Consider the following 18,454-nt stretch of genomic DNA (forward strand, 5'->3'; position numbering starts at 1 on the left):
CTCTTCAAATTCAATAAATTTTCTTGGAAATTTCTCAAATTTTGTGAAAAATCAACATCTTGTTTAATTTTTATGAAACTATTATAGCTTATTATTATGAAAATATTAAAATTGTGATGTTATTAATAATATACTACTATAATTAATTATGCGTGTCTAATACTATTTCCAATTAGATTAGTTTCATTAGATTTATTATTAGCTGGCAAATTTATTCGCGGTTACACGTTTCAATTGTAAGTTAATTGAACCAAAATTCGACAATTTAGCGGTCACCGTAATCGGTGAAATAATAATTGAATCGTTTTATATTCGTCGCGTTCGAATGTTTAACATTGAATTGTATTAGCAAATTGCTGGTATGCGGGAATCAACCGAGCATACATTATTATTGAAGATACGACTATCGACGCCGATAAGGTCTTTGTTATTTGAGATCGCAGCCCATTGCGCTTATCAGCCCCCGTCCAGAAACAATAGACCCTGTATGCGATATTAAATCTGGCGCGTTGCGCACCATATGTCAGCAATTTATCCGATAGGTTTCGTGGTTACGAAACACATATTGTTTTCAATATGCATGCTTTTGAACCATATTGGGTCAAATTAGCTTTAGGCGTCGATAGGTTCGTGACCTTCAATGTTCGGCCTTGAAAGAAGAATTTCTTACGACCTGCTCGTTTCACTAGCACGACCAAATCCGCAAGAGATTTATTAGAGCAGAACGAAAGTGGTCGTCTTGTATTATATTAACGATTTTTTTCAATTTTTTTGGTGGAAAATCAAGGGTGGTATCTATTAAAAAAATGAGTTTTTAATACCAACCAAAAAATGCGACCCTAACAAGCAATTTAATGATGCGCCGAGGGGGAGAAGAGAGTGAAAAGCAGCTGTCTAATACAGGCGAGGGGTTGAATCCCTACGGACTTAATACAAGCATTTCCTGTTGGAAAAACGGATGCCGACTTTTTACTTTTGGCGTTTTTGAGTCGTTTGAATTGGACAATGTTTCGTTCCTAACGCAGAGAGGCGTACATTTCTGCGTCATAATTCCAGGCTTCCCACAATTTGTTGCTTACGTCTATATTACAGCATGCGCCGCCGGATGTATTTTTAAAAGCTTCGCATCTGCTGGGAAATGTGCATCTGGTGTAGTTTGTGTGGTACTACTCAGCAGATGTAATTCAACGACCCATACCTGCGATGGGTATAGGATTAGAGCTGTGTTCGCGTTGGCTTCTCTTTATTCGTTATCTCTAAGTTTGTTTCGTTGCTGGTGGTGACGCGGCGGGATTGTTTGCTTACCGGTTAGCGTTGAACGTCGAAAAGCTTAACTTTTTCGAGACACTCACCTGAAACAACAAGAAATTCTAATTAACGAAGGAAGATCGATCGTGACGGTTTTGACGTCTGCACAGATACCTATTACATTCAGTTCGTTAATGATGAAGTTCGAAATTTATGCGGTTGTAGCCGGCACAAAAAACGGTTACTCGAGAATTTTTATTGAGACGTGGGCACGTACGTAATTATCTAGGCATTCTGGTTTACAGTTAAAGTGCATGCCGCCTTACCAAACTTGGTGGCGATAAAATTCCTTTAACCGCTTTCCGGTGATAGCCGGGAGGAAGTTTTAAACCCTCCAAATATACAAATTGATACCTTAAAGCTTAACCAATAAAATATAGTATCCTCGAAAAAATAAGCATTTTTTAAATTTTTTATAAAAGAATGTTAATGTTTGCTGTAAATGGGATAACTAAAGAGGTAAAGCTTTTTCAATGAACTTCTTTTTCTACGGTCTCCTCGTTTGTGTACGGTAAGGATCAGGTGCTTAAAGACTAAAAGTGGTGATGCCACATCACCACCATGGTTGGGTGTTCTCTGATGGCAAGTCGTATGAAAAAACCTGGTCAGACCACACTGAAGAGAACTCGGACCACCTATGGAACTACTTAGACGGCTAAATTATTATTACAACGCGCTATACGTGACGACGCAACCTGCGGTCGATTTATCCAACGCTGTGGATTTACATCGATTATGCTAAAAAATGCGGTCGTTCAAAGCGGTCTCAAGTGTGTATTCTATCCGATACCCTTATCAATCAAAAAAATTGGGTTAAGTAAATATCAAATTACCTCGCTGTATAAAGTGTATTGTAACCAATATTTTTTCTATAAAACTAACGTTAAAAAAATTTTGTATGAAAAGATTAAAGCGTACATTTTGACGTTCATTCAACGCTTAAAGCTGATTAGGGCCGAAAAGGGGTCCTAATAAAGATATCAACGCGTTCTGCCGGAATAAAACTCGTATAGTCGGCGGTTTATTTTAAGAGAGGATCGTCGAGATTGTTAATTGCGTAAACGCATTATCAGGGTAAACAAAACCCAGAGGCGACCGTTGGGAAATGTTTTCTAACGTTAGCTGATCTCTGGACTTAGATTACAGCCAGGACGGCGCGGGCGAAGTGTTAATTCGCAGTGGAAATACGAGGTGACCTGTAGAAGTTCAAGGACTACTTTTGATATACGCTCTTTCTTTGTACAAAATGAAATTTGAACTTTACAGAAAACTGTAATTTTCAAAAACGGGATTATACAAAAGCGTTTATAAATAATTCATGATTAAGTGTTGGCGTATTAGTCATCGTTTATCGTGATTTGTGTTGTTCTGTTATTCCTTCGCGTGTTACAGTCAATAGTCGTTAACTAACGTAAGTAAGCAAACACATAAATTATCTGCGGTTTGAGAAGAAGTTATCAAAAGAAACAGGAAGCGGGTAATTCTCCTTTTATATCTGGATGGAGAATAGAAAAAAAAGGGAATAGGGATTCTTTGTATCCGGACCCTTTTATAAGAGCAAAATCGTATTCGCCCATGAATAATTTCTTGGGAGAAGGACGTTTTCTTCGTCTTCAGGTAGGACCGAAAACATAATAGCGTCCTTGAAAGGTTATGCCGCGAAGCTCACGATCAAGATATAGCCTCGGGACACTCTAGAAAGTCGTCGGTAGAAAAATCGGATCCGGGACACTATTTCGCGTGCGGGTCTGGTTATCCTTGTTTTTCTGTTAAAAGAAGTACTGACCGTGCTTTGCAAGGAAGACCATCGAAGATATCTCTATCCTTCACAATGTAAAAAATCCCCGTTTACGATCTTCTTCTTCTTCTTGTAGCGCGAACATCGACACCGCGCGTTTATATAACACCAGTCCGTTTTCTTTCTTTCTTTCGCTCAACAACAATAACAACACACCGTCGCGGGGTCGTAACGTAGGTCGCTTAGTCTTATGGCGGCACTGTACCCTGGTCGTTTCTCTTTCTCTCTCGTTCGCTCCGGTGGCGATCGCGATCCGGGCGCTGTTGCCAAGTTCCGGACGGCGCGGCTGTCGAAGGAACACTGCACTCTCTCGGTCCGAACCGAGTTAAAGGCCTACGCCTCGGTGCCTCCGCTGTCATTGGACAAAAGGCGGCTGCGTTGTGGCACACAGGAATCAGAAGGTCGTGGTTTCGTGAAGACCTGAAGACCTGCGAGGATTCTTGTGGATGTTCAAACCGTTAGAGTTCTTCTTCTACCAACGTAGACCTGTTGCTGGGATAAATCTAATAAATTTCTCTCTCCAAAGAGAAAACAGCGAATTACTCTTGATCTTTTTCAAAATAATTTCTAAACGAGAACAATTCTTCTTTTTTGGAACACTCTGTATACTTTTATTTGAACAGGAAACGGGAGCATACAACACATCTGATCGAGCAATGGGGGCACATGTCGACCAAAAGTGGTCGACAAGGGGAAGTTAAATGTGCGTAGAAGGGAAAAGGTCTTTTGTTTAAAACTGCGAACGTTCACACATGCGTTATTAATGAATTGGACGTAAGTAGGATACTTGCTTCGGTGAGCTTTAACTTTGGCAATGTTTCACACTGCTGCGTTTAAAATCGCTCGTGACCAAGTTTCTGTACTTGCAAATTTTCTCTTTTTCAAACACCATATTTTAACCATAAAATGTCTAATTAACATTTCTTTTTGCACGCAATTAGTTGATGAACATAATAGACTTAGGTAGTGTTGAAATGGTTGTTTCAAAAATGCCTCAGATATGGATCATGCATATTTCGATAATGTGAATTCCATTTTTAGGTTTCATGACTGATTGATGATATATGTATTAGAGTATGTAATTTCGCTAAAGCTAATGGAGTTTGTCTGCTATCGATGCTAATTAATATTAATAAGTCTTTATTAAGTCAATACAATCATCATTAGAAGAATCTTAGTTCTTTATTTTAGAATCTTCTGTATCTTTTGATGAAACGTTTAGAATAATGAGTTTATGACTTTATGTTTAAGAATAATGAAAGTTTTTAAAAATCTTTTAACGACTAAAATGTCCTTCATACCTCGAAGCTAAGAAAGGTTTTATGAATACAATTCTGACGATCACAAAATCAGATTTTTATAATTATTTAATAATGAAAGTTTTTTGTGAAATATAAAGGTTGGCCTCAGATTCGAGCTTCGATTGAATTATGTAATTTAACGAGAAATTCATCTGGTTAATGCAAAATTTGATCATAAATCAGTTCAATTCAAAATTACACCACACAATAATGTTTTGGGTTCAGTAATAACTAATTGTTATGTTTACTAATATTTTCTTATGTTTCTACGTTCTTTAAAGGACTTTCGGCATAACATCCATCAATTTTCTAAAATATCTACAAATTATTGTAATGTAATGATTATTCTCTTTTCCTTCTAATACTAAATCATTTAATCTAGAAAATTAGTTTCAATCACATTGAATAAATTAACTAATTAATACATTACGGCGATATATAACTGTGGCTTAAGGCAAATTTTTTAACTTTTTGTGTTTGTTGTGTGTCTGGTTTTATATACTCATCCCATCCAGATTTTGACTATACATATATTGGCATGTAGACCGGTTATTCCGGATTACAACGCAACATAGCATCCTATAGGATTAATACTGCATTGTATGGGTGAGTTGGTTTCATATCAAAAAGAAGTAAACAGATAATCTGCAGATTTTTATTATTTTCTTTAGACGAATCCGTGCTTTGATTAGATTGGCATTGGAAATGAAGAGCAGGAATGGTTCGGAGGAGTATGGTTCCGCTCCATGCTATGAATCAGGCTATGATTCCTGAATTCAACACTGTTGAACGAGATATTCAAAATTTACTAAATAGCCATCCTTTTATAATTTCAACTTTGATCTAGGTATCGGTGATATTGAATGCATAACCGATTAAGGTGCTTTTGCAACTGCCTACAAGTTAAAACTTTACTTTATGAATTATTTATGAACAACTATTACAATATTTTTTTTTATTAACAAATTTCAAAATTTTAAGAGTTATCGGAATAGAAGACCTAAATTTTTGCATTCGAAAAAAGCAAGTTTCAATTATCAAGGCGAAATATAAACGTGACGTATACGTAATAACCACACTAATTTGCGAAAACCTGATAACTGGAATAAATAAATTTGGCAAACACTTGGGACTATATAAACACAACTACATAAAATACTTTGTTTTTAGAAAATTTTACAATATTTTGCGTTTATCGCGTTATATGATATTTATAATCATATAACTTTTAGATTCCTTTGATTTTTGTATCAACTTAAAAAATGTAGAGACATTGTTTTTAAATATTCCAGGAAGGTTTGGTCTCAAATCACACAAGAAGTAAATTATTCAAAATTGTAAAATGTTTTCCAAGTAAGGGAGAAATTTCCAAAGAGTTAAGATATGTCAAGGATGTCAAGAAAATTCAAAATTATGTTTTCATAGCTTTGGAGTATAGCATCTTACTAACAAGAAATAATTGGCTGAACTCATTAAACAGAATCAAGATGGCTCAATGTATTAATTTTCATGAGTCCTTTGTGTTATTCCAATGAATAATTCAACTTCCGTCTCTATATTTGTTTTTTTCTTCTTAAAAATTTTTTTTTCTGTTACCTTACGTAGAGTATACCCATAAAATCAGACGCTCCAGTAAAATGGCTTCTGATAAAGTGCCTTGGGAAATGCGTTTTGCATCGATACCGAGCATACCTAACAAAACTGTACCATGTTAGTACTTGAATTGCAGTTTTTCATTTCTAACTGTATACGCACTTCGTTACTTCAGATACATACAGAACCATTAAATAAAGAAAACCGCTTAAACAATAGCTCAAATCAGTGTTTAACAATAACCTGTTTACAATTTTTTACATCATTGTACATCATTATCCACACAAAACCCCTATTCTTCCGCGCCACCACCATCCCTTTGTTTGAAATCAGTGTTTTCAATGATGAGGATTTGGAGTTTGGGAACAATATAGATGACGATGCAAATTCAGAAATCTTATCAGCGACTTTCAATTACTTATTGGCTCCAATTCAGAAGTGCTCACAAAACTAAGCAATTTTTGCTCATTCTCTTTGGCGATTGTATACATAATACATTTTTTTGAATTATAGATCTATCAGGTGAATTTGTCAAAATAATTGTTCAGGTATTTGTATAAAGATAAACTTGTATGTGTCAAGTTGTGCGTGAAGAAGTTCTTTTCCGTAATCGGGGCTGATCTCTCTAGTTTACCATTTAACTTATAGACTTCTTGTTGATTTTGATCGATGATTTCTCTGGTCACATTACTTTAAAACAGTACAAATGTATGCCGAACTTCTTTATAATTAAAGATATGGAAGGAAAGGGACATCACACATAACTGCGACAACATTATCATAACAATTAACCTTTTACCCACTTTACAAGAGAAACAAATTTACGAGTGCACTGAAAGGTGATATACAAAGGCCACTTATTTTGCATCAAAAGAAAGGACATTCAATTGCAATCTACTATACTCCTGTTGATTAAGTTTAAGTGGATGAAAGATAAAAAGTTATACACTACCGCATGTGTTTGAGAGGAATGATAAAGCGATATGGTAAAATCATATTACGCCATAAACTGGAAATCCCAATTGAGAAGTTATGTGAGGTTCAAAATCTTTGTTTGATTAGTACTTTCATTACAAGCAGCACTTATAGAGTGCATCTTCTGCAGTAAAAGTTATTTGTAAATCTAGTCATGCATGAAATTGTGTCCAGTGAAGAGTTGCAAGAAAATCTCATCAAATTAGATGCATGCAATGTAAAGTTAGGTTGTATTTACTACCAGAAAGAAACTATTTTCTGAAAACTCGTGAATGGTTTTTGTATTTTTTACGTTTTGTTTGACCACAAATTAAATTTAGACTTTTCTTCTACGTAAAATATATTTTTAAGATGTTTTTTTTGTAGTCATTGTGTTCACAGTCTAACCACTTAATTTAAACACTTTCTGCAGAAGAGAATTCCTTCTCATTATTCTGCACATAACGATCGTCTATAAAGTGTATACAAGTTGTGTTGAAATCAGAAAAATTAAATCCTAATTTGTGCTTTAATGACTTAAACACCGTTATTATAACTATACCTTTCTAAACTTTAATTGATTTCTAGTTGTTGTTCTACCAACTCTTGAGCTACTTTGTGTTTCGTTGGAAAATTTAGTGGGATTTAAACAAAACTTCTTAAACTTATTTTTAATTAAGTAATTATTATATATATATAATTAAATTGAGTTTCAATTTTAGTTAACACAATTTCAGGTTGCAAAACGTGGCAATTATTGGGATGAAACATTTTTATCTAACATAATTTTACATGAATGCTGGTAATATTAATATCTTAATAATGAAATGTGAAGTTGAAGCTGACTTACTTTGACGGCAATTTTGTTAATTTAAAATTTTAAATATAAAATAGGTGAAACACGCAACGGCAATGCTACAGTAATAATAAAGTAATTAGTATTATGGCTCAGACATAAAATAGTTTTGTCGTATGCTGGTTATAAATTAACTGGCACGTAGAAAACAACAGTTTAATTGGTAGTGGTCGGTTGGTAGCGATCATAATATCAAGTTAATTAGAATCAATTAAGTGATTTTGAGTTGTGACTGATGTATGCGGTTTGTTTCGAAGGACATTTGGTCGTGAATTGATTTTAATATGATTTTATATAGACGATTAAAATTGTGAAACCCGACGATGTTTCCCGCTACTAAATCTCATTATTTCCGTTTCAACTGAAACGAAATACGAACCGGGGGAACACCAGAAATAAAAATTCTAATAATTTCCAACGCCAGTCGTCGCACCATAGCGAGAGCAGGTCGACTCCCATAAACAAACAGGTCGTAAATTGGAAGCAATACTGTCGGGCCCCATGTTCTGCCTTCGAATCGTTGCTTAAGCAAATGCAGAGCTATTGTCATGCCCCTTTCTACCAGTTCCCGAATGGGGCCGTGGGCGTTACACAAAACTCGTGCATACGCCCGAGCTTGAAGACGAAGTGTTTCCTTTATTTATTTTCGCTCCCGTTTCCTTTGCCCGAGGGGAAAATCACGGGAAATTCTTGCAAGAATCTTTTAAATTTTTTAACATCGAAAAGTCACCGAGTGTAAACGCACCTTAAACGCCTGCCATGTTGATAAAATAAAGTTTTTCCCATTCGGGTTTGTTTGGTTTCAATCCGGGCTACGTAAATGTTTGTCTATCAATCATGCTGTCTTTCTTTACATTCCTTCTCCGGCCGGTTAGACGGTAGAGACGTCTTTTAGTCTACAACAGTGACATTCAATATCCTTATTTTCCGCATCAATTTAGAAGTTAGCTCATCAACGGGATCGCATTATTTTTATTTTTACTAAATAATTTGCGCAGCTGATATTTGCCATCACCATATAACAGCGGTTATAGCGGTTTTGTACTTAACTCCCATTAAGTTTTATGGGCATGACATTTAAGGAAATTGGTTGTAAACGCCGACGTAATAACCAAATCCCGATGTCCAAACCCACCGGGACCGTCGAATTTTTTCAAAGGAGATGAATGATGCATGGCACGCGCACCAATTGAAAAGGTGCGCGCTTAAATTGCTCCTTTTTAGCCCTCGGAGACTTGACCGGTAATTTCGCCCTAATAACAACACCTGCTTGTCTAAAGCTTCTTCTTCCGATTATTAAGTGCAGTTAAAATTAAACCAGCTGCTTTAAAATTTCGACAATTCAAAAGGAACGTGCTACGTAATGATACGTTTCTCTAAACACTACTTCAAATTGTAGGTAATCTTATAATTTAATTGATGAGAAGTGTTCGTTTGACTTCGGTGGTCTAATCGAAAGGTTTTGAAAAATAAGATTTTAAAAAGTTATTGACAAGGAAGCTCATGTACCTAGTTCTTGTGTTAGTTTTAATTTTCGTTCAATAAGGATGGTTCTAGTTTTAATTTTTATTCAGCCTGGAAAATATACAACAACCTAGCGATAAATAACAATTAAAACTAGAACTAACACTAGACCTAGAACTAGAAAGTTTCGGGTTTAGCCGTGCGTCTTCAGATCATGCTCAGATCAACAACAACCATGCGTTATCTAATGCTAACTAGGACTACCTAACACTGTCACTAGAACTAACACTAGACCTAGAACTAGAATCATTCGGGTTTAGCCATCTTAACAGACGTTCGGCTAAGCCCGAATGTTTCTAGGTCTAACACTAGACCTAGAACTGGAAACATTCGGGCTTAGCCGAACGTCTGTTAAGATGGCTAAACCCGAATGATTCTAGTTCTAGGTCTAGTGTTAGTTCTAGTTTTAGTTCAATAGAGATCAACAACAACCAAGCACTATCTAATGCTAACTAGGACTACCTAACACTGTCACTAGAACTAACACTAGACCTAGAACTAGAATCATTCGGGTTTAGCCGTCTTAAGAGACGTTCGGCTAAACCCGAATGTTTCTAGTTCTAGGTCTAGTGTTAGTTCTAGTTTTAGTTCAATACAGATCAACAACAACCAAGCGCTATTTAATGCTAACTAGGACTACCTAACACTGCCACTAGAACTAACACTAGACGTAGAACCAGAAACATTCGGGTTTAGCCGTGCGTCTCTTAAGAGGGCTAAACCCGAATGATTGTAATTCTAGGTCTAGTGTTAGTTCTAATGCTAGTATTAATTTAATGGAAAATATACAACAATCAACTGAATGACAATTAAAACTAGAACTAACACTAGACCTAGAAAGTTTTAACGCTCGGAAAATATTTCTAGTTCTAGGTCTAGTGTTAGTTCTAGTTTTCGTTCAATGAAAAATATACAACGATTTAACGCTGAACTAAAACTAAAACTAACACTAGCATTAGAACTAACACTAGACCTAAAACTAGAATCATTCGGGTTTAGCCGTCTTAAGAGACGAACGGCTAAACCCGAATGATTCTAGTTCTAGGTCTAGTGTTAGTTCTGGTTTCAGTTCAATGAAAAATATACAACAATCTAACGGTGAACAAAAACTAAAACTAGAACTACCGTCCTTGATTTATACATCGTATAAAGACAACTCGTAAAGTAATCGTAAGAGCCGTTCGTCTCTTAAGACGGCTAAACCCGAATGATTCTAGTTCTAGGTCTAGTGTTAGTTTATGGAAAATCTACAACAATCAACTGAATGTTAAATAAAACTAGAACTAATACTAGACCTAGAACTAGAAAGTTTTGGGTTTAAACCGGGGTTCTAAACCGGAAATGTTGTAGTTCTAGGTCTAGTGTTAGTTCTAGTTTTAATTCAATGAAAAATATACAACAATCTAAAGCTGAACAATAACTAAAACTAGAATTACCGTGTTTGATTTATACATCGTATAGAGACAACTCGGGGAATATCCTGAGTTTATCTATAAACATGTTATATGACTTGGGTGGTCTAATCGAAATGTTTTTTGAAATAAGATATAAAAAAGTGATTGACAAGAAAGTTCATGTACCGGAAATAAACACTTGACTAAGCAATACCCTAATTGGAAAATTAATTCCGATCTATCGGTTTTAATAAAACATCGTTACCGTTTGAAATTAATACAAAATTAACCGGTTACTAACGTGCCAATTAACTAACAGGCTTTAATAACGTATATAACGAGAGTTCCAATTACTATCGTAATTAACGCGCGCGTTGACAAACGTCAGTTGGATACGTGTCGATAATGTTCAATAATAATAATAACGATTTTTTTGAAGGGTTTAATTGAAAATTACGCGTTTTGTAATGACTCGGAGAGGGAGCCTTTTAAATTACACACCTATTCTCTTCAGTGATTGAAAAAATAATGGTCTTCATTAACCATGTGGTGCTTAGGAGCTATTTTTCTTCTACTAATGCCTATTATTGCGTTTACAAGCGGTTAACGTTCTTGGGAAATAATTATAGGGGTTCAAGCAAATAAAAAAATTTGTTTGGATTTAAGAATTTAAGATTTTAATTTTGTTAAAGAAACTTAATTACTATGCTTATAAGGTGTGAATGAATAAAATGATTAATAAAATCGACCTGTTCGTCAGCCTTGATCGTTTATTTTATTAAAGTAGGTAGCCTCCGGATTAAAAACTCGAAATTTAAACTTATTAAAGTACAGGTGTCCTAATTTTTTTTATATTTTGAATTACTATGACTTTCTCCGAGTCACCAATCTTTCAAATTGTTTAATTTGCGCAACATTTTTTGAAACGTAGTAATTAAAAATACGAACGGTCAATGACACAAATATTTATATATAAATTAAGGAATTATTTTGTCGTTGGAAAAGTGTACCTACGGTTACCTAATCGTATAATCTCCTTTGCTCTCGCGTGCATGGTTTTAATTCCACATTCCAGCCGCACTCAGCTTTTTAATCCTATGCTTTCCACTAAATCACGCGTATCAGCTTAGTGAGACAACGAGAGTGCGTTATAATTTTGATTTTTTTACTCTATCAAAGTACTATCTTGCCTTTAAACAAAATGAAAGGGCTTTAGACCTAACTACGAACCTGTCTACAAAGCCAGAGGGGAAGTCTTGCTAAGTTGTTCTATTTTTCATTTTGCCGTGGCAGTTTCAGAGAAACAGGTAGGTTTTCGGTGTGCGTCTGGACAAAAACGAAAAAAAGGATATCGTTTGTATGCTGCCAGAACTTTGGATCAACGTAGGGTTTCCTATTACAGTAATAGATTGGCTCGATTTAAAAGGCATCATAGGATCAAAATGGTGAAAGTTTCTTTGTAGATTTATGTACATACAGTAAAATCTCCGTTATATAAAAAATTTTTAATTCGTACTTTAAACGTGCGAACGTCTGAAGACGAACGGCTACACCCGACACTTTCTAGTTCTAGGTCTAGTGTTAGTTCTAGTTTTAGTTCAATGAATAATATACAACAATTTAACGCTGAATAACAACTAAAACAAGAACTAATACTAGCTTTAGAACAAACACGTACGTCTTAAGAGACGTACGGCTAATCTCGAATGTTTCTAGTTCTAGGTCTAGTGTTAGTTCTACTTTTAGTTCAATAAAGATGTACAAAACTCTAGCACTGAGTATCAATTAAAACAAGAACTAACACTAGCATTAGAACCAACACTTGACCTGCAACTAGAAACATTCGGGTTTAGCAGTCTTAAGACACGTCCGTTATATTAAAGTTTTACTGTATTTGCAGATTCTTTGCGTCCATGTTATGCATGTACAACCTGTTTAGATCGATCTGGTTGATTATACATGGTAAATGAGCAAACCAATTAAAATGAAATTAACGAATTGCTTTTCGTGTTGCTAAATCGTGATTATGACAAAACGATAATACTTTATTCGCAAATAAAAGTGTTTGTTTGAACGATAAAAAAAATAAATCGAAGATAAGATTGACTTTGCGTGTTTTTACTAGAAAATTGCTTCTGTGTTGATAGCAATCAAAAAAAATGTCTTAATATTTATCTTGAAATATCTCTCAACGCCATACATAGAAAATCTTAATTATTATCCTGTCAACAGAAGTGGTTAAAAATTCAATAGTTGGTATATTCGTAAAGTAAACCGAAGGATTCCTGCGGTAGCGATATAATTGAATATAAATCAGTACACGAGAAGATGTTCTTCGGACCAGCCACAACACCACACACGCACACACTCTCAAGATTCAACTCCCAACCGTCTGGTCTTAGTAATTTACCGAGGTCATTTTCAGTAATGACCCAAGCGTCCGGTTTGTGCTTAATTAACCACTTTTTTTGCGATGTTTTTTTACAACCACCTACTATATTTAAAGACTATTTAAGTGCAATTTTAAGTTTGCAATCTATCAAAACGGCAGTTCGCCACAAAAAAGTGTTTACAACTTTCAAACTTCAATTGAAACTGAATCTCCATTTTAAGACGTATTTAATGGTATCATTTTTTTTCTTTGTATTACAGAAGTCTATACAAGCTATTAATTACTATCGAAACGATAACTCACACAAGTCTCGATTTGTTTATGGCGAATTCGTGATATCGAATTGAGGTTAGTTACTTCTCAGAGTGAGCGTAACGCCGGAGGTGCTCAATAGTGTTAACTCCAATCGTATCGAGTGCTCAATCACGTAACCGTTTTCAAGTTTGTAGGCAAAAGCCTAAATGGTTCTTCTCTTTTATTTATTCCTTTTTTCATTTTTGTTTTCATTTTTGAATGATCGAGCTTTACATAGTACAAGAAAAAATTTATTCCAACTAATTTTGAAACGCTAGTTATTGCAATAACCGTTTCTAACTGGCTGGGAACTTGTCATTAGAGTTGTACATGTCAAGTAGACGATTTCAGCATATTTGATCCTAACCAGTTCCTAACCAGTCAGTAACGCTTTTGGAATAAAGCTATTACTAGAACGGTCACACAATCATAATGTAGTGTGTGTGAAGTTGGGAATAAAATTATTGACGACGTTGTTTTGTTGATGTGGGAAATGTACTTCCCACATCAATTAGTAATAAGAATTCTAATTTAGATTATACAGAATGTCTTTCTTTATTTTTTATCATACTGATTAACATTGTGTGTTGGAGATTTTGCAACGATACGAAATAATGCCTGTTTAGATAACATGTTTACTGATTTTAATCCATTACCATCATATCCGAAGTGGTTGAACCCTCCCTCCTTAACCATCTGGTCATATTTTTGAAGTTCTCTCAAAAAATATATAAAAGGACCGTTTCACTTTAATAATGGGTACATGATATTGATTTTTTGTTCAGTACTTGTGAAGATTTAGACAACATTTATTAAATTAGTTAAGCCTTAGACAATATTATGAAAACATAGTTTAGTTCAACATGTTCACTGATATTCCTAAAATGAATTACAAAAGTTTTCGTATTGATAGTCTTTAAAACTGCAATGAACTGATAGCATCTGAGAACCTGTAAAAATGGAATGCTATGGAAGCAATTTCTTGTTATCGGTAGTTATTGGGAACTATTTTGAGACAGTGAGAGGCATTGGAAGTTACTCAGATGAATACACCTAAAAATAAATCATTTTGGGAGTAATTGAGATCTATCTAATCGTTGCTAATTATTGGCTGCTATTTTAAGTTAGTGAGAAATATTGTAATGCACTTAGAACTATTAAGAGTAATTGGAAACCATTGCGCGGTAGTGAGATTCTTTAAAAACGTATCTTAGGCGCAACTGCATTCCGGCATAAATAAAAGTTATCGATACCACCGCCATTGGAAGATATTGGGTGTCAGTCTTGAGAAGTAATGGAAGAAACTGGATACTAATAGGAATGTTAGCTATTAGGGAGCAATTTGGAGTTATTTGAGCTCTTAAAGGAATGTAAAATATTGAAAGGTGCTAGAAATGAATAATATTCGAATATTAGCGAATGAAAGCCTTTGCGGAGCATTGTTAAATATTGGAAGAAGATTTCATATCTTTTTAGTACGTTGTGTAAGAAAATCTATTAAGAAATATGAATTCCATTCCATCAATACCTTTCTGAATTACAGAGATGCTTAGTAAGCGACGACTAAAACTTTGGGCGAATAGGAACGATACAATTAGGCCCAAATGTATATATAACATGAAGATACAGGGCTAAGAGAGATTCTTGCTGTAGCTGCTGTGAAGGAGTGAAAGATACACCAAGCAATGGTAGAATTAACAATTAGATTCACGCTAGAGGCTTGATACTTGATTTGTCCAGTGCAAGGAAACAAGGAATATTAGCCATTGACTGGGTGATTGATTCCTGCATTATTACAATAATACTAATATTATTCATTTTGCTAATGATTTGCGAGGTTTTGTGTTGCCTGCAAATAGATATTGACTAAATGGGTTAAGATATTTGTTGAGAGGATACTGGAACGGTATGTATATCTTGGTATGTTCAACCAGGAATGTTGTCTGAAGAAGTACAATCTGGTGGATAGAGTATCCCTTAGTGAGAAGAACATTCTGGTCAGTGTTAGCTTGGATATTGAAGGGGAATTTAATAACACAAAACCAGAATTTTAGAAAAGAGTAGTATATGAATTTGAATCAATTATAAAAGGTTAGATGGCTGTAGCAAGATCATGCTATCCGCCATTCTCTGGTCTGTATTAGTTGACGATTTGTCAAAATGATATCTGCTGCTCATTATATCATTGCCGTTCCTCATTAGAATCTTGCGTCGCCTATCTCTTCTCCAGTTGCATGTAGAGAAAGAGGCTGTAACGTCTCTCTTTAGATTTAAGCAATATACTCGAAATTTATGTTCTGATGTGTCTTATGGCAAGGACGCTGAAGACTTTATTGGATCTATTTCGTTATTATCAATGCCACTTACAACGACACTGCCGTTGGGAGACTCACTTTTTAAAATTCTGTTTCGTTAGATAGAGACTTGGGTTTATAGCAAAATAGCATTCTGAGGCAAATATTTATCTATGTATTAACGAATTAAAAAAACCTGCGGTAGTTGGAGTAGTACTTTACTGTCTACACTTGAGGATCGGGTAGTAGTATTGTCTGACAGGAATTATTTTCAGGTGGTATTCATCATTGACATGGGTGCTAAAAAAACCATTGGAACTGGTTTAATAAAGAGTAACTTTGTATACAGTTAAAAACCAAAAAAATCGCTTCCTTCGTAATGCCCATAACATCAACATTCGACACTGTTTCGTTCTTACAATTCCTGCATATCGCTGACATCTTTTCATAGATTCCTTTTCTGATAGAGATTTACAACGATTTTGTTGTAGACTTTGTACACACTTCGTGCAATAATTTCTACAACAAACGTTTTAAATCTTCTTCTGTTTTTCTTTGAGTTACAACTTTTAACTGCTCTTGTAAACTATGTAGTGTTAATCGTAAGTGCATATGCAATGTTAAAAAGTTAATCTCAACCTGTTTTGAAATAATAGTTATATAACAGTAACATATCCATTATATAAGTTAATAATTCAACAATGTTATAAAACAACTTTCATTATATCTACAAAATGTGTTTATAAACATTTAAAAAAAAAGAATTCTTTTTATCCTTTTGATGATACGTCAATCGTCATTGAGGGGTTGAAATTGAGACGCTTGACATCGAATCAACGTCGACAGATACCTAAATTTAGTAAGATCCTTATCACAAAGATGTGGGCATCGAATGAAACACGACGACACCGTGTTCTCGGTCTTGATAATTTGTAGCCCCATTGTGCGTTTGTTAACCCTTGTCGTCCCGTTCCATTTAGGGAATAAAACGCGAGACGACAACGGAGACGAGCCGAGGGGGGAAATCGGGGGCGTTATCTGTTGAAGACCTGAGCTAGAACGTTTTCTGCGCGCCCCTTTCTAGACTCCTTATAAATCCTCGTTAAAGTGACCCGAAGAACATTGGTCAGTACCACAAACAAAAACCATGTGTGAGTGTATTTGTCTGTCTGTGTATGACGAGGGGGAATGGAGGGTGTTAATGGAATTAATTTCGTGTTAGCGTCGTGGGGAATTTACCAAACACGTGTGAATTACGGTGGACGCGTTATATTTCGGGTTATTTCAGGTTAGGGAATTCGGTTTAGGTAGAATAAAGTATCTCTTTGTTAACATCGAGGTTGTTTTATGAAGGACGTGGCATCAAATCGTTTTCTTCCGCCTTTTTTCTCCAAAGAAATTTTTTTACCTGAGTTGCTACCGTTTTACTTTTACCTGGGTTAGAAAAAAATTAGATTTACTGCAGGTTTCTTATAATAGGTGATGTTTATGTTGGAACGATTAGATCACTCGGGGGTTTTTAAGGTAAAAGGTTGGTAATTTGAAATTTAGTAATTTATGTGGTTTCGTTAAAATTTTTTTAATTTAAATTTGAAGCGTAGAGTTAGAATTTAGATCTTGAATTAAATATTAAAAGGTTAAGGGGATTTTATGAGTCTACTGAATGTCTATGAGCAACAAAAGTGTAGAATAAGGGAATTTTGTTTTAATTCTCAGTCCGGTTCTGTTGGGCATCAACTCGTTTCCAGGAATCTTGTTGGACCCACTGGGGTCCGAACAATACAACCTTACAGATCCCATGGCTCTTCCACGGCCATTAAAAGCACACAAACGACGTGGGGCAAAAGAGGTAAGAGACGATTTTCTATTGTGTATTCAATTTTGAATTTTAAGCAGGGTGTCTCTTTCGATGTCGCCACAACGGCGTCTCCACTCTACAGTTAAAACAAGCACACCTAACTTTTCGTTTGCGTTTTTTTTTCGACCTTACTCTTTCTTATTAGATAATTTAAAATTCAAATTTGTTTCTTATTATATCATTATGGAGTTGAGGGAATCGTTTCTGTAGTGTAGTAGACGGAAAATCGTTTGGATTATGAGAAACGATACGGGTTTCGGTCGTTTATCTTTTGCGAACTGCGTAAAACGATAAATTTCAGTATCAACGGCTGCTCGACGATCTACCCGTTTACTACAAATATCTGGGTGGTGATAAATCTCTAAGCCAAGGCACCTTCTACATGCACTTACGTACTACGCCAAGACATGGTTGATTCTGATAGCACACGAGTCTTTCGTCCGGTGCTACGTCTGCAAACTCACCTGTAAAAGACAAGAAAGGAAAAGTTATTTATGGTTGCGTCGTGATGGGAAATAAGTGGACAAACTTGTGTGTGATATACTGTAAACGTTCTTGTATACATTTTTTTTGAATTATTATCTTAAATAACATTGAACAACACTCTTGAATGCACGTGTGATAATTTGTTGAGGGATTAATCTTATTTTACCTTAACAAATAAGAAAAAGTAAAGAGAAGGATCCTTAAGTGGGTATCGTTAAAAAGGGGTTAATCTTTATAGCACGTAATATTTTCTTGTTAAAATCACATAGTATAAGAGAATTGTAGTGATGGTGTTTTATGGTTAACCGTAAAATTTTTTATTAGACCCAATAAGGGTCTAAATCCTAAGGATTCGTTTTACTGCGGTAGCTCGTTTTCACAAAACGCTGGACTCTAATGGGT

The 18,454-nt window shown here is 35.2% G+C and overlaps 1 protein-coding gene across 3 annotated transcripts in view; it reads right to left on the minus strand.

Moving 5' to 3' along the window:
* LOC111429253 (CRK like proto-oncogene, adaptor protein) overlaps positions 1-18,454 on the minus strand; it is a 150,554-nt gene that overhangs the window by 60,368 nt on the left and 71,732 nt on the right. Inside the window, exon 1 of one of the 3 annotated variants that reach the window (XM_023065121.2) lies at positions 3,095-3,397. The exons of the other annotated variants lie outside the window; for them this stretch is intronic. Coding sequence (XP_022920889.2) covers positions 3,095-3,116 — 22 coding nt within the window. The 5' untranslated portion in view covers positions 3,117-3,397. Of the gene's footprint in view, positions 1-3,094; positions 3,398-18,454 lie in introns of those variants that run through there. 3 annotated transcript variants of the gene reach the window in all.

The sequence above is a fragment of the Onthophagus taurus genome, chromosome 1 (genome assembly GCF_036711975.1).
Source record: "Onthophagus taurus isolate NC chromosome 1, IU_Otau_3.0, whole genome shotgun sequence".
In the NCBI taxonomy this organism is placed as follows: Eukaryota; Metazoa; Arthropoda; class Insecta; order Coleoptera; family Scarabaeidae; genus Onthophagus; species Onthophagus taurus.